The sequence below is a fragment of the Candoia aspera genome, chromosome 4, assembly GCF_035149785.1.
Source record: "Candoia aspera isolate rCanAsp1 chromosome 4, rCanAsp1.hap2, whole genome shotgun sequence".
NCBI lineage: Eukaryota > Metazoa > Chordata > Lepidosauria > Squamata > Boidae > Candoia > Candoia aspera.
The window spans coordinates 74,680,680-74,703,180 of record NC_086156.1 but is presented as its reverse complement, the minus strand read 5'-3'; the positions used below and the strand labels follow the sequence as shown (position 1 = coordinate 74,703,180).

The 22,501-nt window shown below is 40.2% G+C and overlaps 1 protein-coding gene across 1 annotated transcript in view; it reads right to left on the bottom strand.

Moving 5' to 3' along the window:
- Window positions 1–22,282, bottom strand: part of ZNF385C (zinc finger protein 385C) — a 121,112-nt gene extending 98,830 nt beyond the window's left edge. The window contains exon 1 of the mRNA XM_063301985.1: window positions 22,033–22,282. Coding sequence (XP_063158055.1) covers window positions 22,033–22,282 — 250 coding nt within the window. The remainder of the gene's footprint in view (window positions 1–22,032) is intronic.
- Window positions 22,283–22,501: the final 219 nt, after the last annotated feature.

The window sequence follows — 22,501 nt, the reverse complement described above, 5'->3', positions numbered from 1 at the left end:
GTGCCACTGTTCGATAGTTTGAACATTCTTTCGTGTTTCCCTTTTTTTGGTATGGGGACATAAGTTGATTTTTTCCAATCTGATGGCCATTCTTGTGTTTTCCAAATTTGCTGGCATAAGGCATGCATTACCTTGACAGCATCATCTCGCAAGATTTTGAACAGTTCAGCTGGGATACCATCGTCTCCTGCTGCCTTGTTATTAGCAATGCTTCTTAAGGCCCAATCATCCTCACTCTTCAGGATGTCTGGCTCTAACTCACTGACCACACCGTCAAAGCTGTCCCTGATATTGTTATCCTTCCTATACAGGTCTTTCATATATTCTTGCCACCTTTTCTTGATCTCTTCTTCTTCTGTTAGCTCCTTGCCATCTTTGTTTTTGATCATACCCATTTTGGCCTGGAATTTACCTCCGATGTTTCTAATTTTCTGGAAGAGGTCTCTTGTCCTTCCTATTCTATTGTCTTCTTCCACTTCCGCGCACTGCTTGTTAAAAAATAATTCCTTATCTCTTCTGGCGAAACTCTGGAATTTTGCATTTAAGTGGGCATATCTCCCCCTATCACTGTTGCCTTTTGCTTTCCTTCTTTCTTGGGCTACTTCTAGTGTCTCACCAGACAGCCATTTTGCCTTCTTGTTTTTCTCTTTCTTTGGGATGTATTTTGTTGCCGCCTCCTGAACAATGTTGCGAACTTCTGTCCATAGTTCTTCCGGGACCCTATCTACTAAGTCCAGTCCCTTAAATCTATTCTTCACCTCCACTGCATATTCCTTAGGAATATTAGTGAGCTCATATCTAGTTGATCTGTGGGTCTTCACTAATCTCTTTAGTCTGATCCTAAATTGTGCAAGAAGAAGTTCGTGAACTGAACTACAGTCAGCTCCAGGTCTTGTTTTTACCGACTGTATAGATGTCCGCCACCTTTGGCTGCAAAGGATGTAGTCAATCTGATTTCGGTGTTGTCCATCTGGTGAAGTCCACGTATAAAGCCGTCTCTTAGGTTGTTGGAAGAGAGTGTTTGTTATGCAGAGTGAGTTGTCTTGGCAAAATTCTATCAGCCTATGTCCTGCTTCGTTTTGTTCTCCCAGGCCATGCTTACCTGTAATTCCAGGTGTCATCTGACTGCCCACCTTAGCATTCCAGTCTCCTGTGATGAAAATAACATCTCTTATTGTCCAGTAGGTGCTGCAGATTCTCATAGAACTGCTCTACTTCAGCTTCTTCAGCAGCTGTGGTATATTTGGATCACTGTGATGTTAGATGGCTTGCCCTGAATTCAAATTGAGATCATTCTATCGTTTTTTGGATTGTATCCAAGCACTGCTTTAGCCACTTTACTATTAATTATGAAGGCTACTCCATTTCTTCTGTGGTCCTCTTGTCCACAGTAGTAGATCTGGTGGTCATTTGATGTGAAGTGGCCCATTCCAGTCCATTTTAGTTCACTGACGCCCAAAATGTCTATCTTTAATCTTGACATCTCACCAATAACCACATCCAATTTGCCCTGGCTCATAGATCTTATATTCCAGGTTCCAATGGTGTGTTGATCCTTAGAACATTGGATTCACCGTTTACCACCAGCACTGTCGGCCGCTAGCCGTCCTTTCGGCTTTGAGCTAGCTGCGTCATCATATCTGGGGCTAGTTGAACTCATCCTCTGCTCCTCCCCGGTAGCATTTTGACCATCTTCTGACCTGGGAGTCTTATCTTCCGATGGTATACCAACATATCTCTGGTTGTACTGATCCATTTAGTTTTCACGGGAAGAATACTGGGGTGGGTTGCCATTACCTTCCCCAGGGATCGCATTTAGTCTGACCTCTCTGTCATGACCTTCCCGTCTTGGGTGGCCCTTCACGGTTTAGCTCATGGCATCATTGAGGTGCTCAAGCTCCAGCACCACGACAAGGTAATGATCCTTTGCTGATTTATATAGAACATATAAATCAAAACTAAACACACTGTGTATAACTAGTGTTCAGGTAATAAGAAATTAAATGCCATTTTAAATTTTGAAAGTATTAAAATGTTTCTTCCTTTTGGTCAGGTTTCCATGGAGCAAACCAAGCCTACTTTGGGGGTACTACAGTTGTCAGATGGCTCTATCCTTTCTTTTTCTCCTATACAGGTAGTCCTCACTTAACGGCAATTGGGACTGGAATTTCTGTTGCCAAATGATGCATTGTAAAGCATGATGTCAGACGATTGCACCACTTTGTGACAGAAATTCCAGCACTTCTGGTTGCCATCGTTAAGCAAATCCTGTGCTGTCATTAAGTGAGGATGTCACATGGTCGCCATTTGTGACCTCCTGCCAGCTTCTCTACTGACTTTGCTTGTAGGAAGCTGGCAAAAAGGTTGCAAATGGCAATCACATGAACATAGAGATGCTGTGAGGACCGGTCATAAGTACTGCTCGTTCAGTGCCATCTAAGTTCGAACAGTTGCTGAACAAATGGTTGTTAAGCGAGGACCACCTGTATTCGGTATTTTCTCACGGGACCATTTTGTGGCAGAATCTTTGTCCCTTATGGGTTAACTTTGTTTTTAACTTCTACAAAGCTCAGAGTTCTCTGAGCATGCTGGTATACCATTCTTCTCCCTCAGTGGCTCCAACTGTAATTGTGCAGAGTTTGCTATTTTTTAAAAAAAATTAGGGATGCCTCCATTTCTTATTTGGAGCTTCGCAAAGAATATGCTGCCCCTTGGGTCCTGCACCATCAGTAGTGTGGTCATGACAGAAGGCCTTCTTAGTGACTGCTCTGAGTGTGCAACTTCCTACAAAGGAAGTTAGTCTACTTCTCTTCCTTTCCTCTGCTGATAAAAAACCCATTTGTTTAGCACAGTGGTCAATGCAGCTGAAAACACCACACAGGATATAGCTGTGTAAAATTTAAAAATCCCCCTCCCCCAGAGGGAGAGGTAAAAGCCATGTAAAACCCTGTACATGGCAGCATGACAATGCAACATCTCTCTCTCTCTCTAGACTGAGAACCTAAGGGAAGGTGTACCGTATGTATCATTCTGAGGGCATTTTTGTTTAGTCAAGTCTGACATTAAACAGACCTTTGGCAAATCAAATTGGAAGAACACTAAAATAATGTGGTTTAAATATCTATTAATTCTATCCTCCCTTATAATGTTTTGTTTTCTGTCAGCTGGCTTGAGTGCCATCCATTAGTGGAAGCACAGAATACCATTTCTTTAAATAAATAAATTTAGAACAAGCATATTTTTGGTGTTAAGCCATCACCATCATTAAGGCTATTGGAACTGTTTACTGTTTAATTAAATTCCTGATAGCAAGCTAGAAATGTTGATATCCAGAAATGATCTGTCTTCATGAAGGACAGATGTATGGCCATATCCACCCAACCACTTTGCTGTGCTCTCCTCCCCTCCTGAAGCCATCATGACACCCTAAATCGTGCTTATTCTACAGTGCATCCAGAATTGGTCAGGGCTGCACTCTAGGCCAGACAGCTTAACGGTATTCCAAGGACCATCAGTGGTGGTTCTGTCAGCTGAAATTCCAGCCCTGCTCAACCTCATCCAGCACGTGAAAAGCCTCCTCCAATTACCATGCATAATGTTCTGGTTACTCTGTGCCTTGCCTTTTTTCCTTTCCTTCCCATTGTACTGTCAACTGGTTTTGTTTTGCATTTCTTGAAACTATGGGTTGCTTGGTCAGCTGTTTCACCTACTGACTATAGCCGGCAGCAAAGGGTGTTTTGCATCTCTTAGCTACCCTCTGGCATTGTCCAAATTGTGCAGCCAAGACATAGCTACTGCTATTGAAGAGCTGGGGTCTGAGAAAAATGTTAACTGTGGGGAATCATTGGGGGAGATGTAAATTACCCTAAGGTAATTTAGGGGAAGCAAGAACCCAGGGTTTCCCTGGGAGCCATGTTGACTGGGAAGGGAATTCCCTTCTAGGTAGGCTACACAAGTACAAAAATCAAGCCCTTTCAGTTACATATTTTAAACAAGGGATGAGGTAGTCAGTGTCAGGGCTTCTCACTCTAGATCAGTGTTTCTCAACCCTGGCAACTTAAAGATGTGTGGACCAACTCCCAGAATTCCCCAGCAAGCCATGCTGGCTGGGGAATTCTGGGAGTTGAAGTCCACACATTTTCAAGCTGCCAAGGTTGAGAAACACTGATCTAGATTCACCAGTTAACCAAACTATTTAATTTCTGTTTTAAAAAGTAGTTGTGGAAGTTACTGGTCTCCCTTGCAACCAAGAGATACGTATGGGATGGACAAAAAGGGCAGGGACTAGACCGAAGAGACAGGTGTCACAAGAAGCAAGCAAAACCAACTGGAGGCACAAGGTTGCTGGCATGAAGCATCTCATTTCAGGTTGTTTCTCCAATACTCATCCATGCACTGTACACTGCCTGCACCCAGTATGTTGAGGCAGGATATTAAGGAAACACTACTGTACTTCCAGAGCTCAGCACCTTAAGCTATCCTTGGATTGCCTTATCTATAAGAGGACACTGAGATATAGGCTTAGGCACAAGGACATGTATTAGGGAAACTGGTATCTGTGTACCAGAGCAAGGGAGCTGTGTGGATTTGCCCTATAAGGGACTATAAGGTGGTACCTACTGTTTGATTTCTAGGAACAATAACACTGAATGATCATTGGAATTATGCTCTGGGAGTGCACATGAATTTATAGTCCGAGAGTTCGGAGCTAGATAGATCGGTAAAGCAATTCTCAAAGAAGTAGTTACTCTTGCTAGCTCCCATAATGGCAACAAGAGCACAAAAAAGTCCAGTATAACCTAAAGCAGTGTTTTTCAAACTTGGCAACTCCCAGAATTCCCCAGCCAGCAAGTTGGGAGTTGAAGTCCACACATCTTAAAGTTGCCAGGTTTGAAAAACACTGACCTATAAAAAGTGATTTTCACATATTTGACTGTTAACCCCCCCCCCATGCCCCTCCATCCCAAAATATTTGTGATCTTTTTGACCAGCATCTGTTTCCCCTCCAGAGATTCTGTGCAAGTCAATTACATTGTATAGTTATTTTTGGACAATTCAATTATTACCAGTGGCATTTGCCCTTCACCAGATTTCAGGGGGGTTCACTTCCAAGTGCATTATCTGAAGCCAAACATGCAACACAGTTTGACAGCATTTCAAATTATTAGCAAATAAAAGAATTTCTAAAATGTTGGGACTTTCCCAAGGAAACATTGATGTTACTTAAAGTTTGATGGTTTTCTGTGATGCAGAATATTTTCCCACTTTATACAGAAGCTAATAACAAATTTATTAATTATTGGACCTTCATTATAATATAAACAGGCTATTTTTAAATTTGGATTATAAATATATGAAGGTGTAGAAACCTCGCACATTTTAGAATGAACTGATTTCACATTTATTAGTTTTTAAATTGTAAGTTGTTTAAATGGTATAGCTGTTACAAAAAGCCTTCAAAGACCATTTTGCACTGAACAATTCACTATGAACAGGAATTCTGTAGAGGTGAATCAGCAAGCAAACAGAAGAGGGAAAGATTAAAGAGAAGTTACAGATCTGGGCTGGTTAAGATGAGCCCATATTTCTTTCTACTCTGTAATTCTAGAGTCTATTTTTTATATATTGTTTATTGTATTAATATAAAACACTAGTAGTATATTATATTATTTGGGTAGAGTGGTATTTATGCAGTGTTAACTAAAGATTATTAACACTGATGATTTAGATAACTTAAACCTTTAAAGATAAAGCATTTATGTCAATATTAACTATGATTTCTAAAATGTTAAAGTTGGTAAGTTTATGGTTGCTTGAATTCAAGAGCTGAGTGAAGCATTGATAAACAACTGCAAAATGCTTAAATTATTTGTTATATAATAAAGGTTTCTATCTTAAGCTTAATACTTAACTAAGGTCCCCACTGTATTGTTACTTATTTTTGTTTATACATATTAGAAAAAAGAAAAAAGTTTAAAAGTTATTTGTTCCCTAACTTCCCTCGACCAATTTTGTGGTGTTTATAAGAATTTAGGCCCCCTTAGAAACGATACTGTAAGTGTCTATATTTGCCTTCCTGCATAATATATTGTATATACGGGAACCATTCTTGCTTGAATTTGGTTAAACTTCTGTTGTGAATGTGTGTGCCTTCGAGTCAGTTTTGACTCCTGGTGACTGCCTGGACTAGTCCCTGCAGTTTTCCTGGCAAGATTTCAAAAGTGGTCTGCCATTGCCTCCTTCCTAGGGCTGTGAGAGAATGACAGGCCTAAAGTCACCCAGCTGGCTTTGTGCCTAAAGCTGGACTAGAGCTCACGGTTTCCTGGCTACTAGCCTAATGCCTTAACCACTACACCAAACTGGCTCTCTCCATTGTGAATATATGCTGTTAATTTGGCCATTGCTGAATATTTACCAAGTCTAAGTTCCCAATCAGATATCATCGGAATTGTGTTTTTCTTAGAATCTAATATTTATCTGGGTAGAACTACAGATTTTGGAGCATAGAAATCTGCAGTTCATTTCTTCTCAGCAAAGAGGTAGATGAGATCTGTAGAACAGGAAGGAACCTTTGGCAGGGAGGATTCTTCGTAAGCTCTATTTGTGTTGCAGTTTGGGAAAAGGAAGAAACAGGGGAATTACTTCTCCAAACTGCACCAGCACTTTTTTTCCTGGCAAGAGCTTTGCAATGGACAGAAGACTTAAGAAAAAAAAACAATTTTTTTTCAAAGCTGAACACAAGTTGGAGAAGTTTCTGCTGCTTTCTTGGGGCCTCTAAAGAACCCAGAGGGGAGAGAGAGAGTTTTACACAATTATATCAATATCTGAATAAGCAGTAGCAACAATATAAACTCTCTGCCTCTGACTGAGCTCATGGGAAGAAGAGGAAGTTTCGTTTTTTGTTTTGAAAAAGCAAGGGGTGTGTGTCTCCTGCTCACTTCAAATTCCTACTTCTAACCCAAATTCTTTGCATTATATCAGAGGACTTCAGATAGTAGACCAGTAACAAAACCAGAGACTGAGCTTCTAAACCAAACTGATGTTAGAAGATGCCTGGAAATAAAAGCATTTTTGGGTGGCATCTGTTCAGGATGTTTAATCCTCTATTTTTTTAATAGAATCCCATAAGTGTTTTAAGGCTTTCAGCTATTTACTGGAAAGAACAACAGATTTACACTGTTGCAATGTGCCCTGGTAAGCAAGCCAAAAGTAGAATGACTACAGAAAACCCACCCAGTTCAGTGAGAGTCGGTGCAGTCTTTCTCCGTTAATTGAAGATCAATTTATTCATCCAGGCTTTTGTATCATTTGGCTACTTTTGTGGTTGTTACAATGCTGATTTATAGTTTTAACTTTTGAAATGTTGTGGGGGGGGGTTATTGTTGGAAACAACAAAAGAGCAATAAAAAGCTGTTGAAAAGCATTTGGGAAAAACTAAAAATATTTGCAGAAAGGAACTGACAGCCATTGGATAAGCTGCAAGAAACCATCCACTTCCAGGCACTCTTTTATGGATCCCTGTAGAAGAAGGGAGATTGGTCCTGGAGGCAGATGTCAGAGGAAGGCACATGGCCCTATTACTGAGGCAACCAGATCTGTTTTCCGGTGCTGAACTTCAGCAATAGAACTGCAATGGAGCCACACTACGCCTTTCTACTCCAAACACAAGAGCACTGCAATTCAGCTTGTCCTCAGTTGCATCCACATTCTCCTGCTGTTCACTTTGTCTGGTAATGTTAATTGGTTCTGTGGTTCTGATGTCATCATGCCTTGCGTGCTTTCTGATTAGCTAGGATCACTCAACAAAGCAATGAAAACAAACCACAAAACAGTGCATTGCAAAACCCAATAGATGGAACTAGTGAGTCCAGGGAAAGGAAGGTTCACAGGCAAATGTTTTACGCATCCTCAACTGTGTTTCAAAGGATTTCCAAATTTGCCAATTGACCCAAATGATATTCGATTTCCCACCCAAAATATATGCTCATTCATAATGAATGAAATGGTTTTAAATGCAAACTTCCTAAAGCCTCAATTTTTAAATATACTTCCAAAATCTCTAAGGTGATGACCCAGACAGAAAGGACAGTGAAAACCAGAAAAGGAATACCATGTTCTAGGTTAGTACTGAGTTCCTCCTCATCAGCTGCAATGCCTTATTTTTTGTCCTAATGGCATTGCACTATTGCCCCAAGATAAAACAACCAATCGTGTGGAGCTCAAAGTGAGGAAATATAAGTAATGTTATTCTAAGACATGGCTAAAGTAGTACCAGCTCAGGCATTATGTAGGAGGAGGATGGATTTTAACATGGCGCTGGTGGTTTTGAAAATAGCTCTTGTTCCTTTTATCCTTTAGTTCTGTTCAAAGAACCTCTTCTAAATCCTATTACATTTCTTAAGTTATAATTTATTTAAAACATAACACACCCTTATTATACTAATGTCACAAATTCCAGTTACAATGATCCCAATCCAAAAAGGACTCTCTGAATTCAAAAGCAGCAATTATTCTGGAGATGCCAAATGAGTAACAAGAGGAATGCAAATTCTCAACTGATTCCCAAGTTCTGGGGAACAAGGACCTGGGTACAATGCAGGTGTGCTTTGTTGGCAGAGTGCTTAGAAAGCATTTGGCCCAGGAGAGATCAGAAAAGTCACACACCAGGCATTTCTATAAAAATAATTTTTATTTACAGAAAACAAACATATTTAAAGGCTGTTTGCTGAGAGGAGAGATTTCTCTAAGTTGCATATTCTCTGCAAGCCTACACAGAAGGGAAACTGAAACTAAAACAAGTCCAGGCAAGTTCTTCCCCTTAGGCAATGCAACCATTAACACGTGAAAAGGGGACAATTAAATTCGACCACCCGGCCAAAATGATTAGTTACCATAGCAACCCCAATCTGTAGTAAAAAACATATCAACACTCCCCTTTTTATACTACAGAATAAGATGCAAACCAATTTGCTTTGTTAACTCTTTGTGTCTTGGTACAGCAAGCGGTTTGGTTAAAATATCAGCAATCATGTCTTTTGATTCACAATATTTCAACATTATTTCTCCTTTGCTTATCATATCTTTGATATATTGATATCTAATATCGATATGTTTTGTCCTATTTTTGCAGGCTTCAGATTTTGCCATAGCAATGCAAGCTTTATTGTCCTCATAAACAGTTATAGGCTGGTTCACTTCCATGCCTATGTCTTTTAACAAATGTTTAAACCATATAACCTCATTACAGGTTTGTGTTAGAGAATAAAACTCTGCTTCTGCAGTGGAAAGAGCAACAAGCGTTTGCTCTCTAGAATGCCAGCCTAAGCTAGACCCAGCAAATTGAATTAAAATCCCAGAAGTGGATTTCCTGTCACTGACATCTTCTCCCCAATCAGAATCGGCAAAAGCCTGCAATTTCTCTGTTCCACAGGCATTTAGCTTCAGGCAATAATTCTTTGTTCCTTGCAAATACCTCATTAACCTCTTCAATGCTACTTTTCCAGTAGATGTAGGCTTCTCTACCTGTCTACTTAAAATGGCCACAGAATTTGAGATATCTGGGCGAGAGTGATTTGCAATGTACAGTAAACTCCAATTGCAGATCTGTATTTCTCTGCCTCAGTTAATTGAGTTTCTCCTACATCTTTCTGAAAATCTGTTATCATCGGAGTAGAGACTGGTTTACAGCCTTGCATATTAAAATCCTCTAGGAGCTTTTGAATTTTACTACGTTGGTTTAACAGAAAGCTACCATCCTTCTCCCTGTGTATTTCCAAACCTAGGTAATTTGTTACAGTTCCAAGGCTTTTTAATGTGAAATGGCTTTTCATGCAGGCTTCAAAATCAAGCCTTTTTCTGTTGATGTGAACAGCAGCAAATCATCAACATAAATGCACAGATACATACAGCCTTGTCTTTCTTCATATATACACATGGATCTGCTTTTCCTTTTCAAAACCAAAATTCTGCAGTTTTTCATCTAATTTTTGGTTCCAGGATCTAGCAGTTTGTTTTAACCCATAGATTGACTTCTGCAGTTCACAGACTAGATTCTCCCCTTTTTCATAGCCAGGGGGTTGCTGCATGTATAATTTGTGGTCTAAAGCACCATAGAGAAATGCAGTTTGAATGTCATAGTGGTGAACTGACACTCCTTTGAGTGCAACAATTTTTAACAGTAATCTAATTTATTCACCTTTAGTAACTGATGCAAAAGTCTTGTCAAAGTCTAAATCTTTCCTTTGAGTGAACCCTTTTGCAACCAACCTTGCTTTATATTTTTGGATTTTGCCATCAGCATCCCTTTTCAGTTTTAAAACCCACCTACAACCTAGACAGCGTTCATTGGGAGGTAGATTTACCAGTTTCCATGTTTTATTTTCTTTCAAGGATGCTAACTCCTGTTGCATGGCAGAATGCCAATTTTGTGCAATCTCAGGTGGTAAAGCATTCACTTGTTCTAAAGACTCAGGTTCTGTGAATATGTGAAAAGCCTTTACTGTTTCAGCCTGAAAACGTGATGGAGGAACGCCTTTATTACTTCTCTGAGATCTGCGAGGTAATACAGGGCTTAAATTTTGACTCCTATCACTTTCCTGAGAAGCATCTGTCTCATCAGACAGATCTTCAGTTTGCTTTTCTGGTTTAATGTCCTCATCAGGCAAAAGATCACTATCAGCAAGTCCTTGCTGTTCTCTTGTGGTGGTCAGATCAACTGGAGAGCTAGAATTTAATCTCCCCCAGTTTTGTTCAGGAAAAGAAGCGCTTTTGCTAATTATCAATTTCTCTCCGACTAAGAACCTGTAGCTCCTCTGGCTTTGTTCATAGCCAACAAAGATGGCTTTCTTTGTTGTGGGGCCTCCTTTCCTTCTCTGTTGTTTTGGAATATGAACCCAAGCAGTGCTACCAAACACTCTCAGATGGTTTACCTTTGGTTTCACACCATAAAACAAATGGAATGGAGTGTCCTGAATCACAGAGTTATACAATCTGTTTTGTACATAACAGGCAGTAGATATTGCCTCTCCCCAATACTTAAAAGATAAATGTGAATCTTTAAGCATGCATTCCATCGCATTTTGCAAGGTTCTGCCCTTTCTTTCAGCAACACCATTTTGCTGAGGGGTGTAAGGGTTAGAAAGAATTTGTTCTATCCCCTTTTCCACTAGGAACCTTTTGAATTTGAGAAAGGTCCTCTCCTCCTCTATCACATTGGAGTGCAGATACAGGCCTAGGGAATTTTCTATTTGCCCATGTCACAAAACTTTTAAATTTCTCAAATGCCTCATCTTTATGTTTTAAGATGTAGATAAATGTGTAACTTGAGAAATCATCAATGATGGTCATTGCATACCTTGCTTGTCCAAGACTTGGAGCAAAAGGACCAATAATGTCAGAGTGTACAATTTCCAAAGGTCTAGTTGTAACTCTGTCACTGTGCTTACTCACAGGAGCTTTTAGTGTTTTGCATTCTTTGCAAACTACACAATCTAAGTATTTGTTACAGGGTTTTATCTTTAGGTCAGCACACAGCTGTGGCATTTGTGCTATATACTTGAAATTAGCATGACCAAATCTCCTGTGCATCAGGTGTACACATTGGTCATGTTGTGGAGTGTTGCCAACTGCAGCCTTGCAGCTTGGCTTCCTTGCATTTTGCACAATGTACAAGGAGTCTTTTCATATACCAGTAGCACACAACTTTCCATTTTTACATATTTCACAACCATTTTTCTTAAATGTTATGACATACCCTGTTGCAGCCAATTGTGCCACAGATAAAAGGTTTGATTGTAAATTTGGCACATAGAACACACCTTTTACAGTTTCTCCCAAGCAGGATAAATACAAGTCACCTTGTCCCATAATTTTGGTCACAGACCCATCAGCCAAAGATACACTTTGTCTTTCAGTTTTAGACAGTGACACAAAAGAGCTTTTACAATTACATAAATGACAATTGGCCCCAGAATCTAACACCCATACATCAGAATTACCCTTCTCAGCAACCTGTGTAATTTGGCTTGTCTGAAGAGCCTTCTTCTGTGTTGCCCTTGTGTTCTTCTTCTCTGTCGTTCTACTCTTGGGTCTCAAGGCACAGTCTCTTTGCAAATGTCCAGCTGAACCACAAGTGAAGCATTGCTGGCTGGCTAGCGCTGTGGCCTCAGCTTCTGTTCCCTTCTTTTCCCTTGTTTTCTGGTACTGCAGCTTTCCAGAAGAGATGGGGGGGGGATCTTTCCTCTCTCTTCTCCCATTCAGCGAGTAAGTGCTGTGTAACTTACGATGGGGTGAGGTCTGCTTCAGGCATAGCCTCCAGGGCACAAATCAGCGTGTCCCACGTTTCATTCAGTGAGGACAGGAGGATATAGGATTTTGTGAGAGGTGTAAATTCCATTCCTCTCTCCTGCAACTCAACAAACAGCTGCTGAATATAATGCAGGTGCTCAGGAAGGCTATCTCCTTCTGCAAGGTAGGCTTTGTACAGCTTTTTTGTCAGGGTAACTTTACTCCCTGCTGTTGCCTTTACATACAAGTCTCTCAAAGCGTCCCAAAGTTGCTTTGCAGACTGCATACCTCGCATGTGGACTAGTTGATTATCCTCAACTCCCAGGATAATGGTGGCTCTAGCCCGCTCATCCTGTCTCAGCCATTCAGCACTGGGATTTTGTGGGGTTTGCTCACCAATTGGCAGCCAAAGATTCTCTCTGAGAAGATACATCTCCATCTTCAGGGCCCAATTCAAATAGTTGGCCTCTGATAGGCACTCCAGAGGCATCGCTGAGGGCTGGGAGGTAGCCATGGCTTCTTCCTTCTTTTGCAAGTCATTTCAGCTGGCTTCTTTGTCCTGTAGACCGGCAGTTGCTGGATCTCCAGGTGGCTCCAAAGAAAATCTTCACAGGTCTTTGCTACCTGCCTTTAAATTGTGCATGAGGTGTGGAGCTGATCTCTCTATTCTCTCTGGGTTTTACTGGGCTTACTGGGCTGCTTACTGGGCCCATAACCTGTTGGCAGAGTGCTTAGAAAGCATTTGGCTCAGGAGAGATCAGAAAAGTCACACACCAGGCATTTCTATAAAAATAATTTTTATTTACAGAAAACAAACATATTTAAAGGCTGTTTGCTGAGAGGAGAGATTTCTCTAAGTTGCATATTCTCTGCAAGCCTACACAGAAGGGAAACTGAAACTAAAACAAGTCCAGGCAAGTTCTTCCCCTTAGGCAATGCAACCATTAACATGTGAAAAGGGGACAATTAAATTCAACCTCTTCACCCGGCCAAAATGATTAGTTACCATAACAACCCCAATCTGAAGTAAAAAACATATGAACATGCTTTGGCTCTCACATTGTTTCCAATAGTTGCTGCACCTTCCTTTTACTCTAACAACTGGAAATACCCTGGAAGACACCATAATTTGTCAACTCCCATGCTCTGCTAACAATGGGGGTGGGGGGAAAGGAAGAGAAAGGAATGAAATTTTGCCTGTGACAGTAACATAACTTGAGCTGACCCTGGCTCGGCAAGGCACCAAATCAAATGATATCAACATGATATTAAAGACATCCTGTTCTAGTAATGACTAATGTTCAGCATTCAACACTGCCCCAGAGAGATCACATTCCCAGAACCATAATTTTTTATCCTGGGATGTGGCCATTTCCAATGCCTTCCTCCAAAGGCTTCCAGTCTTTCAGGATCTCACCTGTCTCCTATTCCCCTACCATTTCGCCACTTTCAAGAACAATCACAGACCTCTTCCTATATGGGCTTTATATTTTCTGTTGCTAAAAAAATCCGTTTCTCTAGCTAGCAAAACCTGTCAGCTGCCATTATAATCATAGATGCGTTCAGCCATCGCAGGCAAATGAGCTCTCCTAGACTCTCTTTCAGGCCAGCTGTACCCTTCACAATTCTTGCCAAAAACACTCTCTTTGGAATAGCTTATCCCACCTCCCCTCTTCACACCAAAAAAAAAAAAAAGAATAGGAAATCAGGAAACAATTTCCAGAAAAGTATCTTGATTTCCTACTTTACTTTTGGTCCTGTGGGTAACGGATTGTTAAACTCTGCCAGATTTACTGATAAATTATTTTTTTCCTCGGAATACCAGGAAATGGAATCATGTAGTATCTTTTAATATTTCCTTTTATCCCTTCTGGATTTCAAAGAAGATGGATGGATGCTAGATTCAGGGGAAATGGGACCACCTTTCTTCATCAACCTAGTGTCCCTGTATAGGTTGAATTACAGCTGCCAGGCGCCCTGGCTGATATAGGCTTTAACCATATAGGCAGGAATGAACAAATCAGCCCATTTCCATTTCTCTTAACAGCTCATATTTGCAAGTAAGCCTGGTTTGTCAAATTTGAGATTTTTTTTAAAGATCTCACTAAAATTTTTGCATTTATTTATGTGCACATTATGTACCTACTATTTACACACAATGTTCTCCAACATAATACATTTTTGTTCTTTATTTTCCTGAATAAGTACATTATTGTATAAGTTTTTATTTGCCAAATCACATTGCCAAATTCAAAGAACATCATTTTTAAAATGGATGACTAAGCCGGATTTTGTTTATTGTTAAAAAATGTAGATACATTGAAATTCAAATTTTTCTGCAGTCCACTAATAGGAGCTAGAGATAACGTGGCTGGTAGACCAACACATCTGAAGGACACTAATTAAGGAATACCTAATACTGTACAGGGCTTTAATTTTTGGAAGGGCAACACAGATTCAGGTTGCCAACCTAATAAAAACCAATTATTATTAGAAATGTGTAGCTGCTTCCAGCAACATGTAGAAAAAGATGGCTATGTGAATCGTCAGGCTCAATTCCACTGTACCATGATAGCGCTAGGCCCTGAGAAATCCTGAGAATGATGAGGTAAAATCAGCCAGTGTCTTTTATTAAATGTTACTTAAGCACACCGATGAAAAATGCAGCTTGGTGGCTGCTACACATCTTTGTAAGGCCTTCTTAGTTTGGGTTCAAATTCAGTACTATAGAAATTACTTGACTCTCCAGAGTGCCAGCCCTGTAACTTTTCTTTCACCTGCTAGCACTTACTGAAATAAAAGTATGCTCACATCTATAAGAAGCAGCCGCCAATAAAGTGCTGAAGAGTCGGGACACTTACAGATAAGTTACATTGAATGCTATCATGACTGAGTGTAGAGAGCAGGAGGCAGAAATGCAAGACTGCTGCCTTCAATGGTGGCTCCATGATTTCTGGAGCATCTAGTTCCAGCCTTTAAGAGGCAGGGAAGGGTCACCTAGGGATAATCTAAAGCTGCATAAATAAAAGGCCTCCTTAATCCAACAGCAATTGTTTAAATCAGGTAGTAAAATGCAAAAAGATGGTTCAGACCTTGTAACACATCATTGCAGTAGGATGAAGGGTAGGCAAGCCCTAAGGAGAATATCCTTCCTGCCCCAAATGTTAACACTGGTCTCTTGATCAAATGCAAGCTGACAGGGCCCAAGGCAAGCCTGCTTGGGAAACTCAAACTGTAATGCCTATGGATGCTTACTGACTTTTTGGGGCCATAGAATGGTGAGGATGGACTGAGAGATGCAATGGAAAGAGATGGAAGAAACATCATTACTGCGTGAAATTCTGCCACCTTGAATCTTAGCCATAACAAAATTAGCATGTCCTAGAAGATCCCTTTATGAACAGGACAACTGTAATTTGAAATAGCTCTGCCCAGAAAAAACACACACCACCTTTTCAATTCAGTCCAGTCCAGTATTACTATGGTTAATGACTAATATTCAAGTTCACAGAACCAACAGACAATACAAACAAGAACATAAAATTCAAATAAAATGAGGTAACGTAACCAATGTTCTAAGTTGCGTGCTTGCTTGACCATGCAGCAGCTGTTGCATGCCCATGCATGAGACTCAATCTCATGCACTCTGTCAAAGATGATGCACTAATGAAGGATGTTCTTGCAAAGAATAAAAAAGGAAAGAGAAAGGTGGGGAGGCAGGGAGGGAGGAAGAGAAAAGGACAGGGGCGGGAGGAAAAGGTTTCTTGCCCATGAACTTGGCTCCTAAGCTATGGACCTTCTCCTGGGCCCCACACTGAAAGAAGAACAGAGCAGTGGGGGGGAAAAGGCTGAAGAGAAAGAGTGAGGAAGACGACACTATTCAGATCTTCCTATTTAAGTTACTCTCTAACATTGTTTTGATATGTATACATATATTTTATGTACAGTTACACCAAAGATTTGGAAGGCAATCAGATCTGGCTGCCATGCCCAAAGTTGTGTTTTTGGGTAGTTGCTCACTTTAAAAAAAAAAACCCAACTAGATATTTAAACCAAAAAAGAGTTCCCAAAACCAAAAGAGCCCTAACTCGGAATGCACTTACAACCGTTGTTTTTGAGGGGAAATTATGGCATCTCCCGTTCAAACAAAGACTTTGCCCAGTGATGAAGGACTTCCTGAAATTAACCCATGTTTTGCTATCCAGTATCACCCTTATTATAAAGATGCCTAGTTTCAGCTAATAACTCTCCATTTAGTCAGATTTCCAGGCCATCTGGATCTGTTATTTACAGTTGCTACTGTCTGATCAATATGATTTTATTTCTGTGATCGTGGCTAAGTTCCATTTTGCTATTTGTAAATATGCCATAATCATCAGTTTTATAATTATTTTACTATGGTTTTTATTTGCTGTCTCAGACTTGGTTGTCTTTTTGTTTTTGAATTAGTCCATGACCATACTACTACTACTACTGCCACCAAATTATTTTGGGAGGTTATAAATTTAAAGTATGTTACACAATTTTTTCAAAAATCCATATTTCCATCTTGATTTCTCCCAGACAGAGCTGGTACACAATTCGGAGAGTCTTCTGGACTCACACCTCCTGCTCAAGGAGCAGGTGGCAGCTGTGGGTAGGAGGGCCTTTGCACAGATTTATCTTGTGCACCAATTGTACCTGTTTCTGGACCAGGAAGCCCTACTCACAGTAATTCATACCTTAGTCACCTCCTGGTTAGATTACTCTAATGTATGCTATATGGCCTGCCCCTGAAGAATATTTGGAAGTTCTAACTGGTCCAGAATGCAGTGGTGTGGGTAATTTTAGGTACTTCATGATACACCCATATGACACTTCTGCTTCATGAGCTGAATTGGCTCCCAGTAAGCTCCTGAATGCAATTTAAGGTGGTGCTGGTCGTCATCTATAAAGCCTCACATGGCATAGGGCTAGGATATTTGCGAGATTGCCTATCTATGTTTGTTTCTGTTTGGCACACCATAACCAGCACAGTTGTCATGCTCTAGGTCCTTTTTATTAGGAAATGTCATCTTGTGGGATCTAGGAGTTGTCCATTCTCTGTTGCAGTGCCTGCCCTATGGAACAGCGTCCCCCCAGAGCTCCAGATGGCTTGACCTTTCTGGCCTTTCATAAAACTTTAAAGACCTTGATATTCCTTCAGGTATTTGGGCCAGGAGATTAAACCAGCCCTGTTGGTGGATCTATTACTTTGGTCTTTATACTAGAAAATGGAATGTTTTAGACCTGGATGTATGTTTATCTTATGTTTTTGGTTTTAATCCTTAGTCTGCCACCCAGACTCTCTTGTCATGAGACAGGCCGCTATATAAATAATTTAAATAAATAATCAATTGCTGCCCCCCACCCCCAGTCTAGGGTTGCCCGGACCAACCTGACTACTGCTCCGAAGACATCATGACTTGCACATCTGCTTTCCTGACTTAGAAAGAATGTTGAACATAACCCTTAAAAGCATGTGGTTTGCTACTTTATTTAATTAAATCTCATTCTTCCCTAAATAGTGACACTGGATTTGCCAAGCAGCCAGAAATAATTCTGCAATTTACTACCTAATTTTAGAATTTTGGTTTGCAGCTAAATAGTTATTATAAAAATAATTTAAGTGACCAGAGATTCTGCAAATTATAGGCTTTAACAAATACTGTGCCCTTAATTTTACAATTCCATGTGAAGGCAAAATGCAGTATTTGTGTTTGGAGAAATTTGAGGAAAGGTTTATGTCACCAGCAGCTGCTTTTAAAGAATTCTTGGTAGCTATTATGAATTTTACCCCCAAATGACTGAAAATTATCAAGGGGCCATTTTCATCGACATACCCTTTCGCCACTGAAATTAATTTCTGAAAACCTTGTCACTGACCCTAATTTCTATTGAAAATGTAACCTTTCCTCCCTCCCTCCCTTCCTTCTTCAGCCTGTCCATAACTGCTTACACTGGGGTTCTTAACAATTGCTGAGGCACGCTTTTCCTCAATCAGCTTGAAATTATTGTTGCTATTATAACAAAATTTCAGACATCCTATTTCTCCCTCCTCCCCTTGGTCTTCTTCTCTAATGAATATTGGTGGCAACTAAGAAGATTTAGTCCTCATGGGGTTGTTTCGATGCTCCCAGCCTCACCCAAGCTTTTTCCTGAACTATGCAAACTTCTGGATCCAAGCCTGCTGAATCTTCTCCTTCGGATGTTTGTGTGTTGCTGTGTTGGAGCGTAAACAATGGCACTCAAAGTTTGAACACTGGAAATAGAGAGCAATGATTTCATAATAAGATATACAGGGATCCTCCTACATAATATTACCAGATCCTTGGCATACAGAAGCATGGAACACGGTCCCTGTAATATCAATTCCTTAAGCAAGTGTTAAGACATTACAGTATCTGTACCCCTTAACAGTCATGCATTTTGGTTAGATCTTGTTCCTTATGAGTTGCACTGGTTGCCAGTTTTCTTCTGAGTAGGATTCAAGGTGCTGGTTGTTAGCCATAAAGCCCTATATGGCATAGGGCCTGTTATTTGAGGGATCACCTGTCTCCCATAGCATTTGCCTGGCCAATTCAATCCTGCATGATTGGCGAGCTTTGGGTTTCAACAATTAAACAATGTCATATATTGGGATGCCGGAAGCACACCTTCTCTGTAGCAGCACCTGCCCTCCAGAATGAGGTTCCCTCCAAGATCCCGATGGACCCCACTCTGCTGTTGTTTAAAAGAGCAGCACCCAGGCTCTTCACCCAGGCCTGTGGTGAGGGTAAGACCCCTTGCTTCATTGTGCTTGCCATCTTTTATCCTGATCTTTTATGTTTTGTTGATTTCATTATAATTTGTTTGTTGTGAACCACCCAGAGTCATTGAGAGTCAGGCGGCATGCAAGTTTAATAAATTATTATTATTATTACAGCTGGCCACACAGTCATTCAGGTGTTTAGACTGGATTTGGCATTTTAATCCACCTATCGAGTTATTCCAAAGGACGTAGGATAGGCAGATGTATTAAGTTCAACCCTCTACTTGAATTCACTGGGTATCTCTGAGACAGTCTATCTCCTGCAGGCTTATCTATCTGCTGTTATGCGGATAAAATTAGGGAAGACTTTATATTCACTGACTTGATTTCTGAGAGAAAAGGTCCTGTATAACTGCAGTAAATAAATACAAAATACCCAAAGTGAGCAGGAACAAGGTAGAAAACAGGAACTAACCAATAATATGTGGGGCCAGAAGAAACAATTAGGGACTGAGTAAAGTTTTCTTTCCAGAAGAGGAAGCTTCTATTAAACACACCTTGAAACACTTCAGAGTCCCATCCAATCTATGTTAGAATTACATTTTGCTATTAAAAAAAACCCTAAAATTCTATAGTTACCCAATAATGGGATACTCCTTAAAAAGTGTACGAAAGGTAGCAAGTCCAGATGAAACAGCCTTAGCCGAAGGAATCCAAGATACAAAAGCCAATCCAGGTATTACATCTATGAAAAGTCTCCATGTTCTAAATTGGTCACACTAAATTACTAGCCCCCTAATATGCGCATAGCCTCTTTTTTCAGTGAATATGCTAAAAGCAGCATAGAAAGTATTCATACTAAGGTCACATTCCTTTTCTTCTGAACACTGATCTGGAAAAATAAATAAATAACCAGGAATCAGCCATGTACCATTCACAAGTTCTACAACTGCTTCCATTGACCCTCGTATAATCTAATATTGAGCTCTTGCAATGTCTTTAATAGCAGTCATATGAAAGGACTTTTAAAAAAAGATAATTTGGTTTTAGTATGTTGCGCTGTGCTGCCCTCTCTAGACTTAACACAGATACTGGAACACTAGAAATATGACTAATATGTTTCTTCAAATGCAGCTAGATTACTGTGTTTGATTATAAGGTTATGCTGCTGTCCAAATACCCTTGCTATAAATGTGTCTGAACCCACCCTCATGCAGATGCAAATGCAATATTGTTTTTAGACAAAGGCAAATTCATTTACATAAAATGATACGGTTCGATGTAAATTGTGCTTTGTATGCATAAAACAATTATTAATGGCCAACTGCCAAAGACAAGACTTCTTATATCACGAAGTATTTTTAAAGAGAGAAGTTCGGATATTCTGCTGAGTTTCTGACTTTTCTGAAAGTCAGTTTGAGCAGTCTGTTGTACTTGGTATTAATGCACATGTTTGCATGAATCTGCTTTTATTTGTTACTGAGTAATCCTACTCTCCCTGCCATAGATACATATGGAGAACTTCAGGTACTGAGCACAGAGAATGTCCCAACCAGAGAAGGTCTGAGAAGAGAACTAACTGCAACCCACCCCCCAAAAAACCTGGTAGCTCCAAAAAAGCAAATCAAGCTTTTACACCAAACTCAAAACAGTTTGTTTCAAAATAAATCCCTTATAAAATTATACACATTTAAGAAAGTTGGCTTTATTTTAAGAGGTGAAAAAACAAGGGCTATATCTATATAGTCTATATAACTATACTGTATTTATGCCACTTTTTTGCCCCCAAAGGCAAAATATACAGACATTAGCAAACCCTTGTGCAATGCTGGAACATTGCAGCCCCACATAGTCTTGCAAATGAGGAAAGTTTTAATAAGAAATTCCCTTTATAAACCAATGAAACCAAATCTTCAGCTAGAAAAAGGAGTTTATTGGAAAAACAGAAATAAAGGCAAAACAAGGGAAGGCAACAATCCTGCCCAAATTTCAAATAAAATCAATAGAAACTGCCTCACTAAAGTAGGTCCTTGTTACTTACTTACCACCTTTTTGCATAAGCTCTTCGGCTTCAATATTGTTTAGAGTTCATTGCAGGAGAGGAGTAGGGGAACGAGGCTAAAGTCCATTTATTCAGGCCCTCAGCAGAGGGTCACCTTAGCAGAAGCTTTAGGAGGCACTATACTGGGGAGATTTATCACAGTGTCACAACCCAAACCCAGTTGAAGTCAGCTTTGGTGTTTTCAGCGCTCACTATTTTTCTTTTGCATCATTTTATTCTGTCCTATTTCCACATTAGTCCAATTTTTTTTTAATCTACACATATTTATTTAGGTACATATCTTTGAACATGCATGCCATCAGAATATGCAGTTCTAAATATCTGTTATCTCAAGTTATATATTTATATATGCTTTATTGTAAAATATTTGGTCTGTGTGTGTGTGTGTTTCTCTGTGTATGAATCTATGCTGAGCAAACTACACTGGAAAATTCTGAGGTGCTAGAATGCTTACATATAACTGCATTCCAAACTGCATATTCATTAGATAAACGCAAATCAGGTCAGTTCCTTGCAAAATTTGCTTGGATGCCTCAAGGATCCCTTTCAAGTAGGGCATGAAAACTAAGACTTCACTAAAAAAAAAAGGTTAGTTTTTAAGAAATAATTGAAGGAAATCATAGAAAGGGGTCATCAAATAGAACTCATGGGAATTCTGGGACTTGTAGTTCAACATGGCTGGAGTTTGGGGAGAAATAATGTAGGGATGAACCAATTTCAGGCATTAAGGGCAGCAAAAAGGAAAGGACAGAATTGCCTAAGAAAGCAGGAAGCATCTGGAAAGTATCTTACTAAACAACAGCAAAACATAGGCTGGTCCTGAGCCTGTGGAAGGGGGCTAAGGGAATATAGACATCCTACATTTCAGATCCTCTTTCACATTTCTGAGAGGCCTCATATATAAACTGAGCCTTACCTGGACTTGACAGGACTTTGCCTTTGTTAAGGTGTTTGAGGCGTTTCTGGTGAGACTTCCCGTTGAAATGGATCTGGGCCTGGACAGCAGAATTGAGCTGGATATTACACACTTCACAGAGGGTGAACGATGGGTGCTTTTTCTCTCTCTTTGTACGCTGCTCTGAAGGACTTCTTACGCATGAGTTCTCCACGAGGCTTCCACAAATGCCACTCCCAGGGGAGTGGAATGGGGTCAGGGGACGCTTCATCCCTACAGCAGAAGAAAAATAGAAACCTAATGAAAACTGGGGTGGGGGAGGCAAAGGTCATCGCTCCAGCTTCAACTTCCTTGGGTACCAGTAATCTGAGAACAACCCCCCCCATAAGTACACATAAGCAGCCTCTAGGTGGAGTAAACCGCCTGTACTTCTGTTCACACTGCAGCTTAATTCAAGCTAATAGAGTGCACCACAAGAATTCCAACGCCT